This window comes from Coenobita brevimanus, chromosome 48 (genome assembly GCF_032717465.1).
Source record: "Coenobita brevimanus isolate Jiangsu-jjx chromosome 48, ASM3271746v2, whole genome shotgun sequence".
NCBI lineage: Eukaryota > Metazoa > Arthropoda > Malacostraca > Decapoda > Coenobitidae > Coenobita > Coenobita brevimanus.
This window is the reverse complement of record NC_137001.1, coordinates 3500843-3514615: the sequence shown is the minus strand read 5'-3', so window position 1 is coordinate 3514615 and position 13773 is coordinate 3500843. Positions and strand designations below refer to the sequence as shown.

The window sequence follows — 13773 nt, the reverse complement described above, 5'->3', positions numbered from 1 at the left end:
CCAATGGACCAAGGAGCGATCGTGGCAACGAAGAGGCTGTACCGAAGGAAGTTCCCGGACGAGGTAATGGTTGTTCTCGAGGACGAGGACGAGCGCAGGGAGGGACGGGACACGCAAGGCCAGCGGACTTTGAAAAACCTTTGCAGTTACAACATCAAGTCTGCAATCTACAACTGGGCCAGTGCATGGAAGGAAATCCCTGTCAAGACTCTAGAAAATGGTTGGTCTCACCTGCTTCTTGGAACGGATGTGGAGTACGATTTCCTAGGTTTTAACGTGGATGACTTCCATGCACGTCTACATACGCATGGCGACGATGTTGATGTGGACGACGTACGTGAGTGGTTGGATGACGACAAGGGCGATCCTGGGTATCAGACCCTGTCTGATATCGAGATCGCATCTTCAGTTGCAGGTGTCAGTACCCAGCTTGAAGATTCCAACGAGGATGACGACGATGATGCAGACTCCTCTCACCATGACACAACTCCAGCCATCCTCAAGCTGAGCACACTCCGGGAACACCTAGAGTTCGTTCTGGACTACCTGGAACACCTGGACTGCGACAGGGAGATGGGGCCCTTGGAACTTGTGGAGGAAGTGCATGCTTTCAGGCAGCGCATCATTAATCGTCAGAATCGTCGTTCCTTGCATCAATCAACGATTGACAGTTTTTTCAGGCCCGTGGCCCCCGCTGTGCCCAGCCCTGGCTCCGCTCCATTGCCTCCCGAAGACAGGCCCTCATGCTCCGAGCCACAGCCCAGCATATCAGCCACGGTGGAGTCACCACTCGACGTGAGTTTGCGTCTGTCTTCAGAGTCGTCTGCAGTGGGTACGCCATCACCACGACCCAGCGACGCACCCCTAGGTCACCTGCCAGCGATACTCTCGGACTCTGACAGTGAATAGACGCCAAGAACTTCTCCACTAGACCACACAGGAATTTACAGTGTTGTGCAGTGAAAAAAACAGTGCATTGTGTTAAGGATTTTCAGTTGTAAGTGAAAAGACAAACAATTTTTGGACTGAATTTAACGTAAATAAACTTGTGTGTTTTTGCTTTAGAAAATGGTTATAAGAGTGGAAAGACTTAAAGTGCAGAGTGCAACACTTATTAATTTACAATGGAGCATAAGTTAGACAAGAGTGCACACTGTGAAGAGAATGGACTTCTGAGTGCGAATGACAGTTCAGTGCAAGACTTCATGAACAGCGTACTGCAAGTGCTTCAGGAAATCCTTCTTACTGTCAGAGTCTGAGAGGAGGCGGTTATTCATCGAGATGGCCATGGACTTGCTGTAAGTAGGCAGAATGTTTCATACTGTACTCTACTGTATTTTTCATACAATACTTACCTCAAACACCTCATTTCACTCTTTTATGTCCCTTATTGGTGTGAATATGCTGTGTCTTAGGTGCTATGCATGTGCAGTAGGGAGGTGTTTTTCTGAGTTATCATAGGCTAGGTTAGGGTCCATAACTACCAGTCCAGGAGCCAGGGACTTCTAACGTACCCAGAATGTTGAATATTGTATGAACCTACCTCAGTAACCTTGTTTTATGCTTCTTTTGCATTTATTTCAGTCTTTTATGTCCCTTATTGGTGTGATTTGGGTCTTAAATAGGTGCTATGCATGTCCAGAGGGAGTTGTATAGGTCTTTTTATGAGTTAGGGTCCATAAGTACAAGTCTAGAAGCTGGGGCCCAATATCCGGACAGGACCACTATCCAGATCTGCCTATAGCTCTATTACGTCGGATATTGGAGGGATTACTGTGTAAGGACGAGTTTATTCGGCTTCTGGAAAAATATACTGAACTGGAGGGGTTATATACAAGGTGTTATCCAATATTTTCTGGACTAATGCTATATAAATTTGATAACTCACCATAGCTCGTATTGGCCACCATCACCCTCAAAGTAGTTCCCTTGCGCATTGATACACTGATCCCACTACTTCCTCCATTGCTGGAACGCTCCCTGGAAGTCCTTTTCGATGATTGTCAAGCACCGCCTGCTATTCCTTCTGGATGTCCTCAGTGGTATCAAAACAATGCTCTCTCAGCCTAATTTTCATTTTTGGGAACAGAAAAATGTCACAGAGGGCCTGGACAAGAAGGGTTCATCTTCTGAGGTGAGTTCAAGAATCTCATTGCAGACATCAACGCATTGCAGCATGTGGTCAGTTGTCAGGAGCCTGGGGACAAATTTGGCTGTGATTTGGCTCTTGCCAATTCTTCAGTGAGAATCCTCTGACATGTCACAAAACCAATTCCCACCTCCTCACCAATATCGTGAATGTTCCGATGTCAATCCTTATGAATGAGCTGCTAAAATTTTGCGACATTCTGAGGAGTTGTGCTGGTTGAGGACCTCCCTGTGTGGTTGTCATTGTCAACTGATGTTTGACCGGCTTTGAACCTACCTGCCACTGAATCACCTGTGTCCAACCGAAAGATTGCTCACCAAACACTTGCTGAATCATTGTCAGGGTCTCATTTGCATTTTTCTTAAGATTTGCAGAAAATTTGATGCAAATTAACACCATCACTAACTCAAGAGTTACCATTGATCACCAGCTAGGTCAATATGGAGGTCAGGCTACTCATGCAGACACCACAGAAATCACATATCTTTAAAAATCTCACCTGTGATAGTTATTGATATACCGTAGGTAAGCTCTTCATGATATTATTCTTTAGTAGGTATACTAATTTCCTAGATAATTTCCTAGATGCTTTAGTGTGATAAATGCAGCAAAACATTACTATAGAAGCTGTGAAAGCACACTGGGAGTGGCAGCATTCATTACTTATTTTACAAGTCTCTAGCTGCATCTTTGGTTTGAAAACCATATAATTTAGTTTTCTAAAAGAACAATGCTTCATCCCCAAAATGCTGAAGAAAATCTGCAAAGTTTTTCATATGAAAATTGTACAATGTTTAAAGCCGAAATTGTGCAGAGACGAGACTGCCGGCCGATATCCGACGATGCCGAGGGCTCCAAAGTACTGTACAAAAAGTCTAACCAACTGGGGTTTTGTGTACCCTGAACAGAGTATTCCTATTGACTTCAGGAAAAACTTCAGTCTAGGCACTGTCCATTTTTCTATGCAATGGTTTTCCATGATCTTTATACAGCAGGTCCAGCTGGGCAGTAGATACACGTGACTTTGCTATTGTTTATGATCGTAACATATGATCTTCAGCCGTGTCGTGCTACTGTTTCTTAACGAAGAATGGTTACATGTTTCTTGTAACACTGTTTTTGTTTTGATGAACAAATACATGAAATGAATGTAAAATAAAGCTTATGGATATTAAAGGAAGGAAAGAATAATAACCGTCCCAATACAGAGATGGTAGACTCGGCCAACCAATTTTTTATTCTATTTGACTATATTACAGCCTCTCTTCCTTGTAGCAGTGAATAAAAATAATGTTGTTATAATTTCTGCCTTCTTTTCAGTGACAAAGAGGGCACATAAAATGAACGGGGTTTAGTTGACCGACTTTGATGTCGAAAATTATATAATCTGGTGAAGAGTGGCATTTTTTCCTTGGTTAGTGACATCGGGAATTCACACTTCCTTTTTCATATCTGTCCTAAAAATCACCTGACGACACATGCACAAGAGCAAGCAAATGAATGTCACAAATCCCCACGTCTGCCTAGCTCCTCACCGTGTGGCACACTTACTCATAATGCATGTTAGTACTGCCATCTAGAGGTGCATCATGCTACTACAATCCGTTTAGGTGTCGTGATATGGTTATAACCTCGTATGACTGAATCCAGTGCAGTTACCATTTTTAACGTCCTATAATTCTAAAGGGATTTGGTGGTGACAGAACATAGAATGTCAGTCCTATGATTCTAGAGGGTTTTGGCGGTGACAGGACGTAGACTAAGTCAGTGTAACAGCTCTAGGCTGGCATTGGAAGCATCCAGTCTACATTAGGAAACTAATATGAGAACAATCAGTAGCTACCTCTTGTTTAGTGGTGCAGAGGTGGCACTAGGGGGAGTAGACTAACTTGGCACCCATATTCACCACATAGGACTTGCCAGATGTGTGATAGTCAGTTGTTGTATTTTGTTTCTGATCAGCCCCAGACTGTCTGGCCAAGCAGACCCATCAGCTACAGGCAAGCAACATTACAGGGTTGTCCCATGTAATGACCTGATGTTCCTTTGTGGCTGACAGTGCCTGACCCAAGCAAGGTGCATGGAATAGTGTGGTTTGGTTCCTGGATGAATGCCACATTTGCATCTTTCCACCCAGCTAATAGGGGCACCATAGCAGGCTTCATTTCATCCTGTCATTTGGTTAGCCTATATTGTTATCAACCAGAGTTGTTATGGGTTACTGGGTTATAGGAAACTATTAGGCTTGTCAATGAGCATACAGTAGATCCACCTGATATGGAAAGAAGAGTAATTAAAACTAACAGAAAGGTAAGGGAGAGGTAAGATGAGAGAAAGGCAGACACAGAAATAAAATGAGAAGGAAGGGAAATGTTCAGTACTACCATACATCAAGTGAGTGGATGATGGTTCCCACCACCTACTACCTTCAGTCATTGTTTTAATTATGTAAAGTTGCTGTATGTATCTTTGTTTTAGGCATACTTTACATTTAAGCTTTACTGGTTTCTGTATTTCCTTAGGAAGTACACATTAATCTCTTGATGCCAGGCCAGTGACTTCTAAAAGTATTACATAATTGTGTTGATGTAACATTAATTACTTGTCCACTAGATAGTCTACTGTTCTGTATGTAATGAAGTGATCTGTGATTCAGGTGTGTGGTGAGAGAACAGCTGGACACGCACAAGGCAGTTTGTAATCAGTTCATCAGAGGAGCTGATGTGGACTCTGCAGACCCCAACTAAAAGGTAATGATTGTGCCTAGACTCAGATCTTCATGTTGATGTTTCTGGCTCTGCCTTTATAAAGTGTTTTACTTTAAATCATTGTTTTGCATGACCAATGTACAGTATTCCCAAGTTATACTGTGCATTGTGCAAATGGAATCTGCACAAAAAGAAGCTTAAGACTCCCCCTTTTATTTTATTTTGGTATTGGGGAAAAGTGAATCAGAAATTTTCCCAAAGATCCCACTCTTGGCTCTGTAAAAAGTGTATTTCCAGTACAGGAATGCTTCCAGTATACTATGGCTTACTGTCAAACTGTGCCACCATTGGTGTTATCCATGTCTCTGATGCATAGTAATGACGTGGCAGGAAATTCAGAATACATTCCAAAAGTAATATAGCAGTTACTTGATCATTACTTATGGAAGGAATGTCACATTTTAACAGTTAAAGATGTATTGATCATGAATGGCACAGTAAAGTGATATTAAATGTTAAATGTATTTTTTGCCTATAAGAGTTCATGTTGTATACAGAGATTTGCAAACCAGCCCATAATAAGACAGACACAGTATTTTTTTCTTTAGCTTTTTTTATATACATTTTCATATGTCTTTTATTGCTCAGCCAATTGAATAACCATAAAAATGAATCAGAACTTTTTTTCTTTCCCCACATAGCATAAATGAGCACCATGCAAAATTAGGGTTCACTGGACAGTGTTATTAAGTTGATGGAGATGCTGGTCTAAAGGTGACTGTTGTTCCAGGTTCACAGCTGGAGTCAGAGCAGTAAAGCAGTCGTAAACACTGTCGTCATCAGGGTGCTGCCTGAGTAATGGATGATAAGTATAAAACAGGACTGAGGGCACATCTTATGTTGTGTTAGCACATCCAGCAAGAGGTACCTCGGCCAACAACTTATGGGTTATTATCTATGTAGTGTCCTGTGGAAGATTTGTTTTTTCTCACATAGGAACTGATATTGGATGATTTACCTGGTGTGGTATCCTTTGCAGTATCTGTTGCTGTAGAGACAGTAGGTAGCAGCTATTGAAATAAGGAAGACGGTGGTAATATCAGTCTGAATTGACAGCTTGACTCAGCAGTGATCTGTATATTTAAAGTTACGGTTCAGAAGCATTCACGTGTTAGCAATGTTTAATCCATTGGCCGTGGTAGGTGACTGTGGTCGCCCTACTAATTATTCTTCATGACGTGTCAGGCGACTTCAATCCACAGCTGAAAAAAACAAATTTCCTTCCACACATCTGTTGTTTTTGTATAAATACAGTAAGTTTTTATTTCGTTTATGTGCCAATAAACATTGTGTCTAGTGTACATATACAAGTGAAAAACCTTGCTTGAAGTAAATAATCTCGTCATTATAGCAAAATTAGAGAATAGCAAAAACTATTTTCGCATTTTTTTCTCAGAATATTACAATTTTCTTGTACATGAACGGTAAATTTTGATCTCTCTTATGTGCCAACAAACAGTGTACATGTTTGTAGTGTAGATATACAAGTGAAAAACCTTGCTTGACATAAATCTCATCATTATTGCAAAATTACATAATAGCAAAAATTATTATTGCATTTTTTTTTCTTCAGAGAATCACGATTTTCTCATAGAGAAAGATGCATTTTTGACCATTATCACACACAAAAAATGGAAACTTCATGGTCATTTCCTGTTGGAAAAGTAACAACAAAGTTATAATTAGCACATTCATTTTTTAAGAATTTAGGCCGCGTAATGATAGCTTGCAGCCAAAGGGTTAAAGGAAGAATAGTCTGTGTTGAAACTTTATCCTTTTTATGTAATTACAATTATTATCCAGTAATAGTGATGAATTTTTGACAGTTATTGTTCATTGTAATGGAAGCAGCTGATGACTGAGCATTGGTACAGTGAAGGTAAGTCATCCTGTTGGTGGTAGACAGTAAGATTAACACCAGGGTAGAGTATCTGAAGTATAGTAGAAGTTGAGAGAGGTGGAAGGAATGATATAATGGAGGTGGTAAAGGAAGAATCAGATGTACAGTCAGAGTGTGAGGTGGGTGACAAAATAATGGAGGTGGTAAAGGAAGAACCAGATGTACAGTCAGAGTGTGAGGTGGGTGACAAAATAATGGAGGTGGTAAAGGAAGAACCAGATGTACAGTTAGAATGTGAGGTGGGTGACAAAATGTTCCTCAGTGACAATGAGACTGTCCTGGAAACAGTGTCCTCAGCTGAAGTTAAGCAGTTTAGATGTTTAGAGAGTGGTAAAGCATTTGCTTTTAAGAACAGTCTTATCCAGCATGCAGTTGTTCATTCAAGAGTGAAGAATTTCAAGTGTGATGAATGTGGTAAACAATTTGCACGGAAGGAAAAACTCACCAAACACCTATTAATTCATTCAGGAGTGAAGAATTTCAAGTGTGATGAATGTGGTAAACAATTTACAGATAAAAGTAATCGCAGAAAACACCTATTAATTCATTCAGGAGTGAAGAATTTCAAGTGTGATGAATGTGGTAAACGATTTACACGGAAGGTTCATCTCACTCGGCACCTATTAATTCATTCAGGAGTGAAGAATTTCAAGTGTGATGAATGTGGTAAACTATTTGCACGGAAGGGTGTTCTCACGCGGCACCTATTAATTCATTCAGGAGTGAAGAATTTCAAGTGTGATGAATGTGGTAGACGATTTGCACAGAAGTGTGATCTCACCAAACACCTATTAATTCATTCAGGAGTGAATAATTTCAGGTGTGATGAATGTGGTAAACGATTTACACGGAAGGTTCATCTCACTCAACACCTATTAATTCATTCAGGAGTGAAGAATTTCAAGTGTGATGAATGTGGTAAACGATTTACACGGAAGGTTCATCTCACTCAACACCTATTAATTCATTCAGGAGTGAAGAATTTCAAGTGTGATGAATGTGGTAAACGATTTGCACAGAAGGGTGAACTCACCAAACACTTATTAGTTCATTCAGGAGTGAAGAATTTCAAGTGTGGTGAGTGTGGTAAACAGTTTGGTCTGAAAAACAATCTCACCAAACACCTATTAAATCATTGTAAAGGGAAGAGTTTCTAGTGTGCTTAATGTGTTAAACAGTTGACTCAGTTGATGTCATCTGACACTGTTTAATTCATTAAGGAGTGAAGAAATTCAAGTGTGATGAATAGGGTGAATAGTATTATTATGATCTCTCCAGTGTCAGTTCAGGAGTGAAAGAATTTGAAATGTGATGACTGGAAAACTGTGTAGAAAAAATTCTTATTCACTTGGCACCTGACAGTTCATTCTAGTGTAAGAACAATTTTATAGTTATGATAAATGTGGCAAAGCTTGTAGAAGAAATCAGGCTTTAACCAGGCAAGGTGCCATTCACTAACAAGTGAGGGAGAAGACATGTTTTATCTCATAGGCTGGATTTTTTTTTTTTTTTTTTTTTTTTTTAATAATGACAGAGGAAGGAAAAACAAATGAATAAAAAAAAAATAATCCATACACCAGCTTACTGGTGTCCTCTGTTCATAAAATATCTGTAACAGTTAGACTTGAACAGCTGTAGGTTGAAGTTTGGAGGGAAACATCTCTGGGAAAGTGAGTTCCAAAGAGATACAGTTCGGGGAATGAAAGAATTCTGATAGGCAGAAGTTCTGCAATATGACTGAATGACATTCCAGTCATGAGCGCTACCAGATGCCCATGTAGCACGAGGGAAGACATGGAGAGGTGGCAACATGGATGCAACTTCGTCTGAGCATTTACCATAAAAATCTCTGTAAAATAATGCAAGGGAGGCAACATTCCTTCGTACTTGTAGGGGAGGTAGTTTATTTGTAATGGCAGGGTTGTTAATAATTCTAACAGCTTTGTTCTGAATTTTGTGTAATTGTTTTAATGCAACCTCTCCACATCCATTCCACAAGGGTGAGCAATATTCAAGCTGAGAGCGCACATGACTCTTATAAATTACAGTTAACTGCTTGTCTGTAATGGAAAATTTTACAAAAGTGGGTTGTAGAAAAAAAAAAACGAGTCCTTTGGTCTGTAGAGCGCCTTTAGCTACTATTGGTACTTGTGGCAGGCCACCCCTCATGTAGCATGTCATACGATCTACTGAGCCAAGACACCATTAACCATGAGTGATAAAATAATATGAAACTCTAGATACAGTAAACCCTTAATATACTGAACCCTCTTTCAATGAATTTCAGTTTTAACGACCACTTTGAGTTGGCCGAACATTCTTTTAAAGAACTTTGTTTGGTACAGTAATAGAATGGATGCGCAGGAAACACCTACCAGCATTGTGTCCCCCTCCCACACACACACACACACACACACTGTGTGTGCATTAAACACATGTTTAATATACATGCAGCTGTTCTGTACTGTTTGCATTGCTATACTGTGTTAGGTAATACAGTACAATATTTAATGTAACAGCTGATATACAATGAGTTTACCCACACTTTCCCTGTAAATACCGAACAACAAATGTACAGTAGTGTATGGGCAATGTACAGTATAGTGCAGATTTGTAATGGTTTTCAATGACTGTGCCAGTGGTGGAATGCAGTTTATGTTTAATGTACATGCAGCTGTTCTGTACTGTTTGTTTTGCTATTCTCTGATAAGTAGTATTTAATATAACAGGTAATATACAGTGTCAGTTTTCTTTACCAACACTTTCCATGTAAATACTGAATGACAAATGTACGTAGATTTATCCGAGGCCTATTTGCAGTCTTTCATTGCACTGCAGTTACTCCCAGAAAGGTAAGAATAAAAACATCAGTTAGTAAATAGAGCATTTATTAAGAAAATAACCATTTAGACCTACCTGTATGTTATTGTGTATGAGTTACGGCCAAACAGTGCTGTATATTTAACAGTCTTTGTTCGGTAAAAGCCACAACGCCTGGGAAATTATTGAACAGCATGGTGTTCGGCTGTAATGTCAAGGGTCTGGTACAAATTAGTTGATTATATTGAGAGTGCACTGTATTAGGAGAGGGCTGTTCACCGTGATAGTTGTACAGGAGTACAGGGCATTCATTTAGTACACAGTAAACTGGGCAGCAAGGTGCACTATATCCTGCACAACATCTGTACACAAAAATATTGTACATGTATGTATTGTTGGTCTATGGTTAGCAGCTTACCTTTTTGTATGACATTTTATTATGAGATAATTATGTCTAAGCACATGGCAAGTGCTCCACCTTGTAGTGAGAGTAATCTTTGTTTTCACTTTACTGGGGCAGGTCTAATGGAACACAATTTTTATGGTACTTTTGCCTCCTCAAGCTTTATTTTTGTCATGGGGAGGGGGGTACTTCAATTGCAAGGTAGAGCATGAGCTGGGTGCTTAGATCACTAATGTCAAGTATCCCGTGAAAAATATTGGGCAGAAATCAAGTAAGATATGTCACCATTAATAGCATTAGTACATGATATGTTTGTGGTGTACATTTTTCACCGACAGTGTATTCTTTCACCCAAATTACCATGCACTAGGAGATGTGCAGTATAATAGGAACACCTTACATCCAGCTAAATGCATGATAATATGAAGGCATATAAACAGAGGGTATGATGGAACTTGGCAGAAGGGCAAGGTATGATAAAGTTTTAATAGCTGTGAAAGAAAAAGACCTGGGAATCTGTTGAAAGTATTTTCATTCATTCATCATCTAATCTTGTGTTACCCCATGAGGAGCATAGGAGTGCAGGGCTAGGCACGTTGGTCCTGACATTTAACCCGCCCCATCCTGGCAGATTTTTAATCAGTGACTTCCCCCATTCCCAGCAGATTTTCAATTTTTTTTATTTTTTTTTACTAAAACCTCCGCTTATGAGAAACATTGAAAATTCAAAGAGAAATCACTCACCTGAGGTTTAATCCCTAACAGAAGGGTGACGTTACGTAACGTCCGTGCGTGAGGAGGCGGGTGACGTTACGTAACGTCCAGCCATTTTCCGTCCTAATTTATTGGTGAAATTGGGTGATGAGGCATCCTTGTCACCTACTGTCCTGCCCTCAATTCTCCCAAACCTTGAAGCAAGTAAAATAGAATATCTCTGTCTGTCTGTATCTCTCTCTCTCTCTCTCTCTCTCTCTCTATATATATATATATATATATATATATATATATATATGTATAAGTTGTAGTGTTATATTTGTTCAAGTAAAATAGTATATACGTATGTAAGTTATATTGTTGTAAGTGTTCAAGTAAAATAGAAAACACATACATAAGATTTTGAAGACAATGAATAGTGTAAAGAAAGCATAAATGATAAATATAGTGTTCAGTGGTGAAGAAAAAGCAAATGAGTGAATAGTTTGCTAGCCTCCCCCCAGGCGCGCCTGGTGATTAGCTGCCTGCCCGCTCTTCACCCTCACTCCCCTCCTCCTCCCACAGCCAGCAGAGATGTATTACTGCGCATGTAACACCTCTTGTCTTCGTTTTTTATCCATTTTCATCGAATTATGCATGTTTATGCCTATTCCTTGATACTTTATTTTTCCAAAAATATGCTGCTCCACACAGTGGTATAATTGATAAGTTGCCCACCCATAGGGGGTTAAAATGCTGATACAGGTAACAATACCCTTTCCTCACTGTGTTTTCTATGGGGCCTGGCTCCAGAGAAAACATATTCTATGGGAGGGGTAACTATTTCAAACCACTCATAAATGGTATTTATATATTTATTTGGTAGGAATTTATATGTAGTACAAGAGTTTATTGCTTTCCACACTAATATAGGCGATATAAGCATTGTTTCACTCACCAAACACATTGACATACCGCACCTTTTTTGGCGACATTACCTGATCATCACTTCTTCCTCTGATGCTACATAAACTTTGTCCTCCACATTGTCATCGATTGGGGAATCACTCTGGCCTTGAATTTTGTACCGTGGTGCGACGTGTCTTTACTGGCCAGGTCACTGGTAACAGGTGAGTTGCCGAGACAATGGCGTGCCGGGGGGAGGGAGGTCATGTGGGGTAAGGCATTGCCCCTGCCTGGCATAGGGTAGAGGAAGGTGTCCTGTGTATACGTATCAAAAATCATGTGGGAAATTTGTAAAATGTGCAAATGACAGACCTTACAATTGCGGCACGTTTATAAACATCAACGGGAGTCACAGTGACAAAATGTTTGGACGTATATATACGTCAGTGGGACACGGCAGGTTAAGATGAGAGTGACCAGCCTCACTCATCCCTGAATGGCATTATGTGAGCGATAAACTCAACCATCCCATGGATAAAAACCTGCACAGGCCCAATCTGATTGGAGCGCCTTAATTACCCACTATACCACCAGGCACCATAATTTGGTTATATGGTTACCACCCAGCATAGTAAATGGTTTCCTGGTGTATAGGAAACCATTTGTCCTGTCACTTAGTGTAGAGTCTCCCATGGACAGAAGGAAGTGGCATTGAAAGTAAACCAAGTTGTTTTTGAGGTTGGATGTGATGATCATTTGTGATGGCTGGATGCCACCAATTGGTGGTGGGTGGGAGCACTCACCATCCACTCACTCGATGTAATGCTGCTGTGGGTGTCTGCCCTTTCCTCCCTTCCTCTTCTGACTTTCTTTTCTTCATTCTTTCCTTTTCATTCTGCCTATGGGTGACTCTACACTGAGTGACAAGCCAAATGGCTCCTGTACTCCAGGAAGCCATTTACTATGCTAGGTGGTAACCAAATAACCAAATTATTGTACATGGTGGTTTAGTGGGTAATTTAGGTGCTCCAATTGGATTGAGCCGGTGCAGGTTTATATCCAGTGGGTGGTTGGGATTTATTGCTCACATAATGCCATGTGGGGATGAGTGAGGCTGGTCACTCATTTTAAATGTCAGGACCAACTTGCCTAGCCCCATTTTCTACAGTCCTCATGGGGCAACAAAAGATTGGATGATGGATGGATGGATGATGCCACCAATAGGTATTCAGAGTGTGATCTACTATGACACAAGATGTGCTGTGCCCATATTATGATGGGACAGTCATTCACAATGGCATGGCATCACAAACGGGGATTCAGTTTGTGATTTAAAAGTTAGTGCCCATGTTAAGACAGGACAGTCCGTCATAATGGCTTGGTGTCAACTAATTATGCCCAGTCAAGAGGTGACTTGCAGGGGTAGATTAATCACTAGGCTGAATACCTTACAGCCATGGCCCCCAACATTGAAAAAAAAAAAAAAAAAAAAAAAATTCCAATGATAAATGATGTAACTACAGTGACTGGCATCACACAAGACCTCATGATGGGGGCCCCTTCCCTGGGTAGGAGCCCCAATATCTGGTTTAGCCAACAGCCCCCCCCAAAAAAAGTTCATTTGTCCCTGATTACTTGTGCCTTATCCAAGGAGAGGATGTCAGGCCTCAGGACAGGGATGATAATCCCAGGATGGTGTGGGATGGGTCAACCATCTGTGTCCTGGGATGGTACCAATATGCCTGCCCTCAACAGGGTAAAATAAATCCTGGTAAAAGGATGGGCTGCCAATCTGAAGACTGGGATTGGTGGCCCAAGGTTAGGGTTGACCCAACAAAGGTGGGAAGGGTCACTGCTGTAAAGATATGGGAGGGATGCCAAAAGCTGCTAGTCCATCACAGGGCTGAAACAATGTTTCTGCCTCCATACCTGTCCAAGGATATCCTTGAGGTGTTCACAGGCCAGGAGATGGAGGGAAGTTTAGAAAACCGTCCCAGGGTAGCAGTGGCCAAGCATAGCAAAAATGAGACAGTGGTATCCACCCTGTGGTTGAGCCACGAGTCAGTGTTATCCACACCATGTTTAACCCTTTCAGGTCTCCTGGCCACGATCGTGGCTGTATCAGTACAAGTCT

The 13773-nt window shown here is 40.8% G+C and overlaps 1 protein-coding gene and 1 pseudogene across 1 annotated transcript in view; one reads left to right on the top strand and one right to left on the bottom strand.

Annotated features, from left to right (window-relative positions):
• The window catches only part of LOC145399266 (uncharacterized), a 368546-nt pseudogene that overhangs the window by 270211 nt on the left and 84562 nt on the right, over positions 1-13773 (bottom strand).
• The window catches only part of LOC145399235 (uncharacterized), an 87009-nt gene continuing 80007 nt past the window's right edge, over positions 6772-13773 (top strand). Inside the window, exons 1-2 of the mRNA XM_080271924.1 lie at positions 6772-6796; positions 7106-7894. Of these exons, the coding sequence (XP_080128050.1) occupies positions 6772-6796; positions 7106-7894 (814 nt within the window). The remainder of the gene's footprint in view (positions 6797-7105; positions 7895-13773) is intronic.